The sequence below is a fragment of the Triticum dicoccoides genome, chromosome 4A (genome assembly GCF_002162155.2).
Source record: "Triticum dicoccoides isolate Atlit2015 ecotype Zavitan chromosome 4A, WEW_v2.0, whole genome shotgun sequence".
Classification (NCBI taxonomy): domain Eukaryota; kingdom Viridiplantae; phylum Streptophyta; class Magnoliopsida; order Poales; family Poaceae; genus Triticum; species Triticum dicoccoides.
This window is the reverse complement of record NC_041386.1, coordinates 596,322,458-596,336,632: the sequence shown is the minus strand read 5'-3', so window position 1 is coordinate 596,336,632 and position 14,175 is coordinate 596,322,458. Positions and strand designations below refer to the sequence as shown.

General features: G+C 51.1%; 2 protein-coding genes across 2 annotated transcripts; one reads left to right on the top strand and one right to left on the bottom strand.

The window, feature by feature from the left end:
* Positions 1-4,247: 4,247 nt before the first annotated feature.
* Positions 4,248-6,646, bottom strand: LOC119289292. Its single transcript, XM_037568651.1, has 2 exons — positions 5,146-6,646; positions 4,248-4,615 (listed from the first exon to the last, which is right to left on the bottom strand). The coding sequence occupies exons 1-2, from the start codon at positions 6,455-6,457 to the stop codon at positions 4,539-4,541; spliced, it is 1,389 nt and encodes a 462-aa protein (XP_037424548.1). The 5' UTR covers positions 6,458-6,646; the 3' UTR covers positions 4,248-4,538.
* A 4,331-nt stretch (positions 6,647-10,977) lies between these two features.
* LOC119289291 lies at positions 10,978-13,179 on the top strand. The gene is made up of 2 exons (XM_037568650.1): positions 10,978-12,327; positions 12,789-13,179. Exons 1-2 carry the CDS (start codon positions 11,016-11,018, stop codon positions 12,809-12,811), a joined length of 1,335 nt encoding a protein of 444 aa, XP_037424547.1. The 5' UTR covers positions 10,978-11,015; the 3' UTR covers positions 12,812-13,179.
* The last annotated feature ends 996 nt before the right edge of the window (positions 13,180-14,175 follow it).

Below are 14,175 nucleotides of genomic sequence, written 5' to 3'. Positions count from 1 at the left end.
CACCCCTTCTAGTCCGTGCCCCTCGGGCACCGCGACGTGCACACAGGGCCTGGGTCGGTCGCCCCACCCCCCGGCAGGGGTCGAAAACTATCTATGCACAGGCGAGTAATTAAGAGGCGCAAAAATGAGATCGAGGTAATAGCTGAAACGGCGATATTTCCAACACGCCCCAGCGGGGCTCCATGCAGCTGTTCTGTCTGACGCAGGAAACAAAGGGAAAAGGAAGGGACGGGCCCGGCGCAGCCCTCCTCACACCGGCCCGCGGAGGCGACACGGGCTGCCTCCGGGCTTCAGGCGAACTCCCTCTCGCGCTTCACCGGGGCACGACGGCGGGCGGATGAACCACCACCTCCCAAGCGAGCTCGGCGGCGCGGGGGCGGACTGCTGCCGCCGCTGGAGGAGTCACTTGAGGAAGAGTCGACGAAGCTTGAGGAGTCGCGGACGCCGCCATCAGCGCGGGCGCTATCTCCTCCATCGCCATCGGAGCGGGGCCCGCGGACATGGCCGTCGTCCTCGGGGCAGCACCCCGCGCGGCGACCATCTTCCCCAAACACCCTCACATAGAGGGTGGCATCGCCGTCGAATCTGAAGTGCAGAGTGCACCGGCGCTCCAGGCCGCGAGCGCGGGCGAACGCCTGCCAGCCATGAGTAAAGGCCAAGCCTCCGCTGGCGGAGACCTCCTGCGCGACCCATGAAGACCTGCTGCAGCAGCCCTCCGCCTGAAGCCAGAGGCCACCAGGGGCACCGGCCGGGAGTTCACCTAGGAGGAAGAGAGGGAGCGGGAGCCGGGCGCAAGTCGGCTCCGCCGACCAGACGACGAACTCCGGCAGCGCCTGCACAGCGCGAAAACGCGGCCTGGGAGAGCGCGCGACCCAGGCGCGTCCTTCGGCCACGACAGCACGCCCGCCGCCGCGCTGGGAGCCGCCCCCATGGCCACCAAACGCTGCCGGGGTGGCCACCGGATGCTTCCGAGGGCGACCACGACCGCGCTTGGGCGGGGGAGAGGCAGGACCAACCTGGAGGGCCTTCCCCTTCTCTGCGGCCGAGTACTTCCTCGATGGAGCCATCACACCAAGACGGAACAAGAATTGAGGCAAAAGAGAGAGCAAGAAGGGATGGACTAGAAGGGCATGCGCGGTGCTGTGCTTATAGCCGGCGAAGGCCAACCGCCGGCCTCCACGATCACAGGTAATCGTAACACGTTCTGCATGCAGGGACTCGTCCAACTCGCGCGATCACCGAGGCGTCATGGGGAAATGGAGACGCCACGCCCGATCAACCGCCACGTGGTGCCCAAGGCCGCAGGCTGTTAGGGCCCGCGGCGCTTCGCCCTTGCCCTTTCGCCTCTCGGCACGGCCAAGTCCGTGCGCGGCTTGGGCCCGGGGGCTACTGTCAGCGTTCTGGGAACGGGGGTCCCCAGACTTGCCTGCCTGCGGCCTGCGGCGTGGCTTAAGTGGGGGCCCAACATGGCCCATCTTCATCAGCACAAGACTCAAGACCCTCGCGAGGGGCCAGGCCTCGCGAGGCGGACGACGCGGCGCATCCTCAGGTGCAGCCTCATCAGGCTGGCTCGCGAGGAGGCGGAGACATCAAGGCGGGGTACCTCGCGAGGTGCCCATGACGTAAGCCATGACGACTCAGGATGCCAGGCGGGCACCAGCTCGCGCAGCGTCCTTCTTTCCTCCTTGGTGCAAAGGGGACAAGCGCAGCCGCGGAGTACCGAGGCATCAGGCAAAGGTTGCCACTTCGGTGCAACGAGACCAAGACCAAGAGGACTACGAGATGGAGGTCACCATGGAGCCCAGCACGGCGTCATCAATAGAGCCTTTGGCAGGCGGAGACTGCTTTTGTCAGGATAAGTGTACTTGCTGTCCCCCTTCGAATTAGCCCGCCATTGTTGGATCCCTTCCCGCTCAATATTTGGGAAGAGGACCAGGGCCTCTATAAATAGGACTAGCCACCCACGTAGCAAGGGGTCGGAGAATTGAGAAGTGAGAGAGAGAGAGGTGACTGAACCCCTCCTAGCAGTTCATCACCCAGCCAAGAACAGCCCCTCGCGAGGCTGTTCTTCCTTGTATTGTTCATCATCACCGGCCCCAGGAGGCAATCCACCAACCACACACTGGAGTAGGGTATTACACCACATCGGTGGCCCGAACCAGTATAAATCTTGTGTCTCTTGTGCAGTTCTTTTAGTAGTTTAGTTCCTAGTGAGACGGAGAAGTTGAAGGCGTAATCTCCGCGCGCACCCCAGTGTTCGAACCTTAAGGGTCAGCCGGAACCCCCGAAATCCGACAAGGAGGGGGTGGCGGCGGAGCACACCCGAATTCTCTTGTCCGCGACCCCACGCATGGCGGAGCGGCCATGTCGAGGGATGCTAGCGGGAGGCGTTCCCTTGCCGTTGCCATGAACACCGGCTGGCTAGGGTTGAGCACGAGGTGCAGTTCGTACAGAGAAATGAAGAGAACAAGGAGATAAGATGAATATGACATGTGGACCCATGTACTCAGTGAGAGTAGAGAATGATCCTGGCCGAGATCGTTGTTTTCCTAGCGTGCCAAATTGGTGTAACCGGATCCAGGGTTAAGATAGACCGGGATCAAAAAAAGGTTAGGGTTTTCCCTGAAAAAAAGGTTAGGGTTTGATTCCGACGAGCCACATGAATTCAATGTTTAAAACAGACTTCACTCTTCAAGTTCCTTTTGCAAATTCAAGCTTTTGTAATGAACTGCTTATAAGATGGAGTATGTTCCTTTTGCCTCCCTTGTTAAGCAGTAGTTGTAGTGTACTCCCTTTCATGGAGCTGCTTGCAGTAATTACAAAATTCAGTTTACAAAATTTTGCAAATTCTGTAATTTTGCACATGAAGCTTCAGTAATTTAGTGTAAGTTTCAGTTAATTATCTGTTTTTTTTAGTTACAGTAGGACATCTCTTCTCTCTTCTCTCTTCTCTTTCTCTTATCTTTCTCTTTTTGCATCTGTAATTTAGTGTAGGGCTTGCAAGTACTCCCCTTGTGCCCTCCATTCTCTTCTCTGAATGCAATCCTCTCCTCTCCACAAATGGAGCAAAATTCATTTGTACTTTAATTTTCATTTTTTTCATTGATTCTATGAATGTTCCTTTTGGACGTACTTAGATCCCTGTTGGTCATATTATGTTTGGTTGTTCTCTTTCAGCTGGAAAGACCCTGCTGAACCATTGATGCTAGAACAAATCGCAGATCATTGCCATTGCCCTGAAGATGTAATTTTGCATTTCTCATGCCTTCTGTTTTTCGCCAACTTCTACTCATGTATTCAGCGGCAAAGGCAGAGGAGCAACAGTAGAGGATCAATTCGAGAAGGATGCACGGCGGGGACAGACCTGGGACTTCCGATTGGAGCGGAGAAAGACGGCCGGCAAGGGAGCTGTGGCCGGCAAGAACGGGACTTGGGGCTCTCGATTGGAGCTGAGGAACGCGGACGGCAAGGGAGTTGTGGCCGACAGGGACGGACGCCGGAGCTGCGAACGGCAGAGGGGCGGAGCGATGGAGGAAGACGACGATCCCAGCGACAAGTTTTTTTCCAAATCAGGGGTAGTTTGGAACTTTTCCTCCTGTTCACCTGGTCGAAGAAATGCCCCAACGAAGGTTGCCAAATAAAATTAACCTGGATATATGACATCTACTGAATAACTCAATTTAACCTTGGTGAGCATAATAGTGTTTTGTACTGCAAGGTTAATTCCCAAAACGCTAGGAGTACTATGTCATGGAAACCACTAGCTACCTAGCATAACTACACATATAACTAACTGTTGAATATAACCAATTATTAGGGTGAACCTGGATAAAAAAGGGGGTCCTTCCTGGTTCCATGAGAAACAAATAAGAGTTACCAGCAAGTATCAATTGCAAAACATGTCTGTTTAGTTTCTCTTTCTTTTAAAAATAAAATAAAAAACAAGGATATTACAGACAACATTGCAATTGCAAGCACGAACAAACAGAGGATGACTCCTAGCACACGCCAAGAAAATAAGAAAGCAGCTAATCAATAAGCACAGACAAACAAATCTGACATCACAATAAACACTTGCTACATAGCTCAAAATGTTAATAAATTCCCCACCCACCCAAATGGAGATGTTGCGTCACTGACAACACATGTCAGAAACAATACTCACCCAACTCTCCACAGGTATGATGGTAACAGCAGGTTATGATGTTAACAGAGGACAACCGCGGGGAACAGAAAACAGAAGGGGGTACTACAACTGACATAATATATAGTTCATAAACAGTTTTAATAATACAGCTTGTATTATAGACAAGCCGGTAGAGTAGGCGGTGAGATAATGAAGAAAGGAACTCTAGAACAGGGTCTAGAGGGCCATAATAATCCTAAAATAAACAAAAGACAGACAAAGGAAGGGGCAGACCAGCAGACATGATAATCCACTACCCCCTCCACTGATACCCGGCACCAATCGCAGGTCATACAGCTTCCATGCAACCTCATGAAGAAAAAATCACCATGGCATCGTCTTCTTTATGATCTCAAGCATCTTTACTCTGCTTCTTGCTAGGGCATTTCATCAACGGCACCCCTGGTCGTTTAGGTATTCGCTGTGTACCTGGCATGTCAAATTCCACACGTCTTCAGTAATAGTTTGGGAAAGAAGAACTGATCCACAAACAACTAGCGCTAATACAACAATTGTCCTATATTTCCATGCGAAAAGACAACTGAGAAAAGACCAAACTAGCTAAGCATGCAACGCTCGCCCTATATCTTAAATTACATGTCACAGCAGAAGTGTGAATTGTTCTGGTGAGAAATTCACCGTTAGCATCCCCAAATAGCTCGCATTTGACTTGGAGCTGGATGTATATCATCTCCCATCTCAGTGCTATATATCAACATAATGTGTTCAAAACCTCCCTATGTTCCCCCCAAACAAGTCTTGAGATGAATATAGTATCATGACCTAGCATATCTTACGATGGATTATCCACCCTGAACCCCCCAATATCGATGTGTGTGAAATGACGATGCCGTCACCAACTCCACCAGGAAGAACATGGATTAATCTGGTAGTTTAGCATGTATCGCTGGAAGTAACAGAGAGCGAGGCAGGGGTGGAAATAAAGTACAGTCAGTTACCTGGAGCAGTTTGGAGATATGCCGAGATGCTACTTGCGTCGAAGCCCAAGGCTAAACCAAGAGTCCTCTCGGCGCAAAACTCGGCCACTTGCGTGACAGTCTTGGTCTGCATGTCAACAGCAAGCACCCATGCTGTGTGTTCGCTTTGGCGGTAGTCAATCTTGGCGAGCAAGTAAATAATGGCATCATTCTGCAGGCTGACGGTGGGCAGGCCAACGTGGAGAGTCGACAGGGTTGGGAGGGCAGCCGCTGTGGTACCAGAATCAACCCTTATATGGGTGGAATCGAGGTTGCATTCGGTGTGCCAGTCCTTGGGCCAGGACCGATTTGCCTTCTGGATGCTCCATGCCGCGACCTCCCAACGATGGGAGGGGTGTGTAGAGGAGCTTCTGTCGGGGTGAGGCAGCATCTCGACATACTTGATGGTGTTGCCAAGGACCGCAATGTTGCGATGAGACCTTGGATCGCCAGCCCCGACGTTGGGGCGGGGCCTGAGGGGCGGTGGCAGATTCAGGCAGCTGAGCTTGGGGCGTTCGGCAAGCACGTCGCAGAAGATGATGTTGCGGCAGAGATCCACCCAGGCCACGGTGCCCTTGGGTCCTCCAATGGTGAATGTCTTGGTTGTGGAGTGTTTTTGTGGAGATGAATCTATCACCACCGGCTTCTTGCTCCAGGTCTTGGTAGCAGAGTGATAGATGCAGAGCTGAGGAGATTCTTTACCCCAGAAAAAGCGAGCTTGTGCGGCAACGACGAAGTGACCGAACTCTGCCTGTCCATGGGGGTGTAGGTTGCAGGTGCCGGTGCCTTTGTTGGGCTCGCGCATGATGGCGAGCGAGAAGCCGTTGATTTCGTGTTGGGGGCCAGGGTGCGGGAGGTGGTAAAGTTGGCAGTCGCAGGCGTCGTAGACGAAGTATTGGCGATTTCGGAGAAGCTGGGCATCGGTTGGATGCTTACCGGCGACGACGCATAGGAGGACGAGGCCGCCGTCGGTCTCGGTGGCCACGATGAAGGGCGATACGGCGAACTCGGTGTGGTCCATGTGGGTGGCGTGGACGCAGAAGTAGGAGACGAGCGGCGGGGCGACGGCGCAGAAGGTGACCTGGAGTCGGCCCTTGAGCTTGGGGGCCTTCATATCGCAGAAGGCGGTGGTGGCGTTCTTGCGGTCGGCGAAGTAGGCCTTTGGATCGATGAGGACGAAGGGCGGCCGCTTGCCGCCGCCGTCGTCGTCGGGGTAGCCGTAGGCGGGAGGAGCCGGTGGCCACTGCATGTCCTTCTCTTCGCCGCCGCCGTCGGGATAGCCGTAATCGGCCATCGGATCACAAATCGATTGCCTTGTTCAAGCGGGATGGATCACAAATCTTTGCTTCGTCTCAGCGGGTGTGTGCGTGGATGGATTTATTGGGTGGATTGGCACGATCGATCCGTGTTGGGTGGGAAGATGAAATCGAATTGGAGTGGGAGTCGGGGTCAAAGGGGATCAATGAACGCAGGCCTCCGCCGCCTCCTGCTGGTTTTTTTTTTTGAGACAACACACGAAGCTTTTTATTGATTCGTCACAATGTTTACAGGGACGAAAGAAAGATCTCCGGGATGGCCTAACCATACACGGCGGCCACCCCCGAAAGATAAAGCATGCTTCGCTAAGTTGTGAGCTTCATAATTTAAGCTCCTAAACTCATGGCTAAACCTACACATATCAAAAGTTGCAGAATGGCTTAATATTTCATGCACAATAGCACCATATGGAGACGCGTCCTCCTTTTTCAGAGAGTCTACTGCCTTCTTGCAATCCGATGCAACATGAATGCGCCTTTGGTACAAGTCCTCCGCAAGTGCAAGGCCTTCTCTGATCGCCATGGCCTCCAGCGTTTCCGGGTCCCCAATATGCTCTATGATCAGCGCCGAAGCTCCCAAAAACAGACCATCTAAACTTCTGCAGATTGCACCCACAGCCCCGAAACGGGCTTGCCTTGGTGCGGCCGCGTCCACATTGATCTTCACGCATCCCGTGGCTGGAGCCTGCCACTGGGTTGGTCTTGCAGCTTTGACTACGGTCCTCCGAGGTTCACTTGCCTTAATATATCTCAAGTCATCAAGAAAGCTTGTGATAAATCCATAAGTAGATTGCGGTGATTGGAAGATGTCCTCATAGATCGCTTTTCTTCGTGCTCGCCAAATTGCCCACATAATAACAATCATGTGTGCAAACATATCTCCGTTCAACACTCCACTCATAGCAAAAAGCCAATCCTTGGGGTGTTCTTCCACTCTGTCCACGAGATGATGAACCAACTCCTCCGGAGCTAAGGCCCAAACGCTGCTTGACATCGGACACATAAAGAGTGCATGTCTCCAAGAGTCAACCGCCCCGCACAAAGGGCACTTGTCCTCGGTGGCCATATTGCGGTGTTTGAGTAAATCAATAGTGGGCATGGAGTTTCTCGCCAATCTCCAAACGAACATGCGTAGTTTCGATGGAACCTGCATGTGCCAAATAGTACTCCACTTGTCCGCCTCCTGCTGCACAATAGAAGTTCCCGCTTCTCCGCTCAGCCAGGCCTCCCGCTCATGCTTTGTTCTGAGGATCATGCGGTAACAGGACCGAACACTGAAATTTCCTCTTGGTTCTTCCTGCCAAGCCCAAAAGTCCGCAACCTTGCGAGTACACAGTGGTATCTTCAGAATATCGTCGGCATCAAACCGAGCAAAGGTTGCTCGAATCAGCTCCTCTTTCCACGATGCCGTGGTACTATATATAAGCTCGGAGACCATGATCGGAGGGTTTTGCGTTAGCGATGTGATAGGTCTTCTTACTCCCTCCCTCGGTATCCAATTGTGTCTCCAGATATAAGTGGACTCGCCATCTCCAATCCTCTTCACAGTACCCTGTATCAAAACATCCCGACCGTCAATGATCGAGCGCCAAACCTGAGAAGGGTGTGACCCAAGCTCCGCCTCAAGAATAGAAACCTCCGGGAAATAAACAGCTTTTAAAATCCTGGCACTTAAGCTCAGTTCCCCCGTTAGCAGCCTCCACGCTTGCCGTGCTAGTAGAGCTAAGTTGAAGATCTCCATATCCCGAAATCCCAATCCTCCCAAACTCTTCGGGCTTGTCATAATATCCCAAGCCACCCATGCGGGCTTTCTTCTCCCCTGCTTGCTTCCCCACCAAAACTGTCGTATGATTGAGGTTATATTTTCACAAAGGCCTCTTGGCAACCTGAAACAGGACATAGAATAGACTGGTATCGCTTGGGCCACAGCCTTGATTAACACTTCTTTACCTGCTGAGGACAACAGCTTCTCCATCCATCCTTTGATCTTCTCCCACACCCGGTCTCTCAAGTATTTGAACGTGCCATTTTTCGAACGTCCCACATCGGTTGGCATGCCTAGATAGCGTTCATTCAAAGTCTCCTTGTGCACATGCAAGGTGTTTTTTATTGATTCCTTCAACGTGGCCTGACACGACTTACTAAAGAAAATTGAAGACTTCTCATGATTGATTCTCTGCCCCGAAGCTGCGCAGTAGGTCTCGAGCAAGTTTGATGCCACACCTGCACCCTCTACGTTGGCCTTGAATAGCAACAGGCTATCATCTGCAAACAACAAGTGGTTAACGGTGGGAGCCGTTGGGGCCACTTGAATACCTGCAAACGATGACGAAGAACTTGATTTAAGGAGGCACGAAAGGCCCTCTGCTGCAATCAAGAATAAGTAGGGGGAGATTGGATCTCCTTGTCGGATTCCTCTCGATGGTTGGAACGATTCGAGCTTCTCTCCGTTGAACATTACCGAGAAAGATACCGAAGACACCATGCTCATCACAGTATCAATCCACTGTCCTGCAAACCCAAGTTTAGTCATGATAGCCCTCAGATATGTCCACTCTACCCGATCATAGGCCTTCATCATGTCCAATTTCAGTGCACAAAAATTATTTGATTTTGATCTAGACCGCTTCATAAAGTGCAGACACTCATAAGCTGAAATTATATTGTCAGTAATTAACCTTCCGGGAACGAAAGCGGACTGCTCCTCAGAGATAATGTCTGGCAGAATGAGTTTCAGTCTATTTGCAATTACCTTGGATGCTATCTTGTATAACACATTGCACAAACTGATAGGTCTATACTGAGATAAAGCAGTGGGGCTTGTTACCTTGGGTATGAGCACCAAAACCGTATCATTGATGCATTCCGGACTCTCCTCCCCCCGGACAATACTCAAGATAATTTTTGTTACCTCCTCTCCACACACATCCCAGTGTCTTTGGTAAAAATGAGCCGGGAAACCATCGGGCCCCGGCGCTTTTGTTGGAAACATCTGAAAGAGGGCGATCTTAACCTCCTCATTCGTATAAGGGGCACACAATGAAGCATTCATCTCTGCTGACACCTTCCTCGGAACATGATCAAGTACTGCATCCATGTTTTGTACACCCTCCGAAGTGTACAGATTGTGATAGAATTCATTGGCCAACGCCCGTAGTTCAGCCGGATCATCAACCACTACCCCGAGGGAATTTTGGAGGGCTTTTATCATGTTTTTCTTCCTTCGGATACTGGCTCGTAGATGAAAAAACTTCGTGTTGCGATCGCCCGCAGTGAGCCATTCTATCCTGGATCTTTGCCTCCACATAACTTCCTCACGATGATACATCTCGATCAAATTTTGGTTTATTTTCAACTCATTATGTGAGGGAGCTATCCTTGCTGGATCGGCCCACAGATCTTCCAACTCCTTCTTAAGCCTCTTTATTTCCTTCCGGACGCTGCCGAAAGTGTCTCTGCTCCATTTAACTAGGCCCTGTGAGATGGTTTGCAGTTTTTGTTTCAAATCCTCCACCGACAGACATGGAGGGCTAGCTTCCCAATCTGCTAGAACCACATCCTTAAAACCTTCATGTGATTCCCACATCACCTCGTATTTAAAAGATTTCTGTGCTTGCAACCGATCTGTATCTCCGAACTCCACCAAAATCGGTGCGTGATCCGACGTGGCGCATGTGAGATGTGAAACCGAGGCCATAGGAAACTTGTTCATCCATCCCGCATTAGCTAATGCTCTGTCCAACCTGCATCTTGTGTAGCTTCCTCCAACAACTTTTTTCTCAAAGGTCCAAAAGTGCCCCGAGTAGCCCAAATCTTGCAACATGCAAATATCTATAGTATCTCGGAATGCTTGTATTTGAGCATTACTCCGCTGCCCAACCCCCGCATGCTCTTCCGGACGTAACACTTCGTTGAAATCACCCACGCACAACCACGGCAAGGAGCTCAAAGTACTGATATTCTTCAAAACTGTCCAGGTTTGGTGCCTCAAATTTGTTTGTGCTTCCCCATATACACATGTCAGCCTCCACCTATCCTGGTTCTGTTCCTCGACCAAAACATCCAAGTGATAATCAGAGTAACCAAAAATCTCAACATTTATTGAATTATTCCAAAACAGACCAATGCCACCACTTCGGCCCTGACTACTAACAGCATATGCATTATCATAACCCAACGTACCAGCTAAAGCTTCTACCCTATTACCATCTATTTGTGTTTCAACTATGCACAACAGGGTAGGGTTTTATTCGGGCCTCCTGCTGCTGGGGGCTAGGGTTTTATTCGGGCCTCCTCCTCCTGACAGCCGCCACTTTGGGCTGCAACTTGGGCCTCCGACCTTAGGCCGCAGCCCAGGGCGAACCATATCCCCTATGTTTTTCTTTTTACCACTTTGGGCTGGGGCGTGGCCCAAGTTGCAGCCCAAAGTGGCGGCTGTCAATCCACCCAATAAATCCATCCACGCACACACCCGCCGAGACGAAGCAACGATTTGTGATCCATCCAGCTTGAACAAGGCAATCGATTTGGGATCCGATGGCCGATTACGGCTATCCCGACGGCGGCGGCGAAGAGGAGGACATGCAGTGGCCACCGGCTCCTCCCGCCTACGGCTACCCCGACGACGACGGCGGCGGCGAGCGGCCGCCCTTCGTCCTCATCGATCCACGCGCCTACTTCGCCGACCGCAAGAACGCCACCACCGCCGTCATCGATATGGAGGCCGGGCCCCCCAATCTCAGGGGCCGACTCCAGGTCACCTTCTGCGCCGTCGCCCCGCCGCTCGTTTCCTACTTCTGCGTCCACGCCACCCACATGGACCACACCGAGTTCCTCGTCGCGCCCTCCATCCTGGCCACCGAGACCGACGGCGGCCTCGCCCTCCTATGCGTCGCCACCGTCGACCCCGTCTATCCGCCCGATCGCGTGCGTCCCCAAAATTGCCAATACTTCGTCTACGACGCCCTCGCCCGCAAACTTCACCAACTCCCGCAACCCGGCTTCCAACACCGACTCAGCGAGCCCTCGCTCGCCATCATGCGCAAGCCCAACAAAAGCTCCAAAAACACCAGCAAGCACGTCAGCCTACGCCCCCATGTACATGGAGAGGCCGAGGCCGAGGCCGACTTCGTCGTTGCCGCACAATCCTACATTTTCTGGGGTAAATCTCCTCACATCTGCATCTATGACTCTGCTATCAAGACCTGGAGCAACAAGCCGGTGGTGATGGGTTCATCATATCCAGACCACCACCTCCCAAGCAAGACACTCACCATCGGAGGAAGCAATGGCACCGTGGCTTGGGTGGATCTCTGGTACAACATCGTCTTCTGTGACGTTCTCGCCGAACGCCCCAAGCTTCGCTACCTGAAGCTGCCGACCGAACCCTGCGATGGGGGTATCAATCCAAGGTCTCTTCGCGACATTGCGGTCTTTGGCAACACCATCAAGTATGTCGCGATCCTGCATCACCCCGACACAAGTCGTTGGATAGCCACAGCATGGAGCATCAAGAAGGGCCGTCGGTCCTGGCCCAAGGAATGGCACATGGAATGCCAGCTCGATTCCACCCATATAAAGGTTGATGCGGCTGGTAGCGTCGCTACCTTCCCAACCTTGTCGTCTCTTTTCGTTGGCCTCCCCACACTCAGCCTGCAGAATGATGCCATTGTTTACTTCCTCGCCAAGATTGACTTCAGCCCAAGCCAACACACAGCGTGGGTGCTTGCTGTTGACATGAAGAACGAGACTGCTGAGCAGGTGGTGGAGTTCCCTGCTGAGAGGACTTATTGTGTAGCCGAGGGCTACGACGCAAGTAGGATCTCTGCATATCTCCAACCCGCGCCAGGTAACTCACTGTAACCCCTGCCTTGCTGTCTGTTACTTCCAACGATACATGCTAAACTACCAGATTCATGCATGTTCTTCTTTTCTTGGTGGAGTGGGTGACGGCAGCATCATTTCACACACATTGACAGTGTGGGGTTTAGGGTGGATAAACCCACCGAAATTAGATACCATAGGTCATAATACTATCCATCAAGTCAAATGCCAGCAAATTCTTTTAGGGGGAGGGGGTTGCTAACTGTGAATTTCTCACCACAGCCATTCACACTTAATCTCGTGACATGTAGTAATTCATTTATAGGGCGAGCGTTGCACATGCTTATCAAGTTTGGGCTTTTTCAGTAGTCTTTCCGCATGGAGAGTTTTATAGAATAATTAATGCTTGTGTTAGCGCTGGTTGTTTGTGGACCATTTCTTCTTTCCCAAACTATTACTGAAGACATGTGGAATTTGACATGCCAGGTACACAGCAAATGCCTAAATGACCAGGGGTGCCGTTGATGAAATGCCCTAGCAAGAAGCATGCTAAAGATGTTGAGGATCCTAAAGAAGACGACGCCATGATGATTGTTTCTTCATGAGGTTGCATGGATGGAAGCTGTATGACCTGCCATTGGTGCCGGGTATCAGTGGAGGGGGTAGTGGATTATCATGTCTGCTGGTCTGACCCTTCCTTTGCCTGTCTTTTATTTATTTTAGGATTATTATGGCCCTCTAGACCCTGTTCTGGAGTTCCTTTCTTCATTGTCTCACCGCCTACTCTACCCGGCTTGTCTATTATACAAGCTGTATTATTAAAACTCTGTATGAACTATATGTGTTATGTCGGTTGTAGTACCCACCTTCTGTTTTCTGTTGCTCGCGGTTGTCTTCTGTTATGATCATAACCTGTGGAAAGTTGGGTGAGTATTACGGACCTCTAGAACCTGTTCTCGAGTTCCTTTCTTCATTGTCTGGAGACCCTGTTCTAGACATGCCGGTGACGCAAAATTTCCATCTGGGTGGGTGCGGAATTTATCAAAATTTTGAGCTATGTAGGAAGTGTTTATTGTGATACCAGATTTGTTTGCTTGGTTAGCTGCTTTCTTATTTTCTTGGCGTGTGCTAGGAGTCTGCCTGGCTGTGGCTGGGGGCTTGGGATTTTACTGAAGTCGTCATCTGTTTGGTCGTGCTTGCAGTTGGTTAGCTTATCCCGTTGTTGTTGCTGTTTTTTTTTGTCTGGAGAAAATCAAGTAAAAGCAGTGTAGTAGACAGTGGCAGATGAATGGAGAAGTATAATGGGAAGCGTGTTGGCTTCTTTTGTTTGGAAGCTGACTCTGCATATGGTAATTCATATGGCATAATGTTGCACGGAAGCTGTATGAACTGAAAATAGTGCTGGGTATCAATTGAGGGGAGTAGTGGATTATCATGTTTCACTGTTATGTTTTGGTATGTCCCTTCTTTTGCCTGTCTTTTGTGTATTTTACTACTAGGATTATGGCCCTCTAAACCCTGTTCAAGGTTACCTTCTGTGTCGTGGCCCGCCGCTCATCTCCTACTTGTTTGTCCCGAACTACTACTAGCAGCGCAGAGGCACGGCGTGCCCTTGCGGGTTTAGCTTATCCAGTTGTTGCTGTTTTTGTCTTGAAAATCAAGTAAAAGCAGTGTAGTTGACAGTGGCAGGGTGAATGAAAAAGTATAATGGGAAGTGCGTTGGGTCATGGTAGGTACTCCCTCCGTCCCAAAATTCTTGTCTTAAATTTGTCTAGATACGGATGTATCAAGTCATGTTTTAGTATTAGTAATTCGTATCTAGACAAATCTAAGACAAGAATTTTGGGACGGAGGGAGTACATTGCATGGGCTA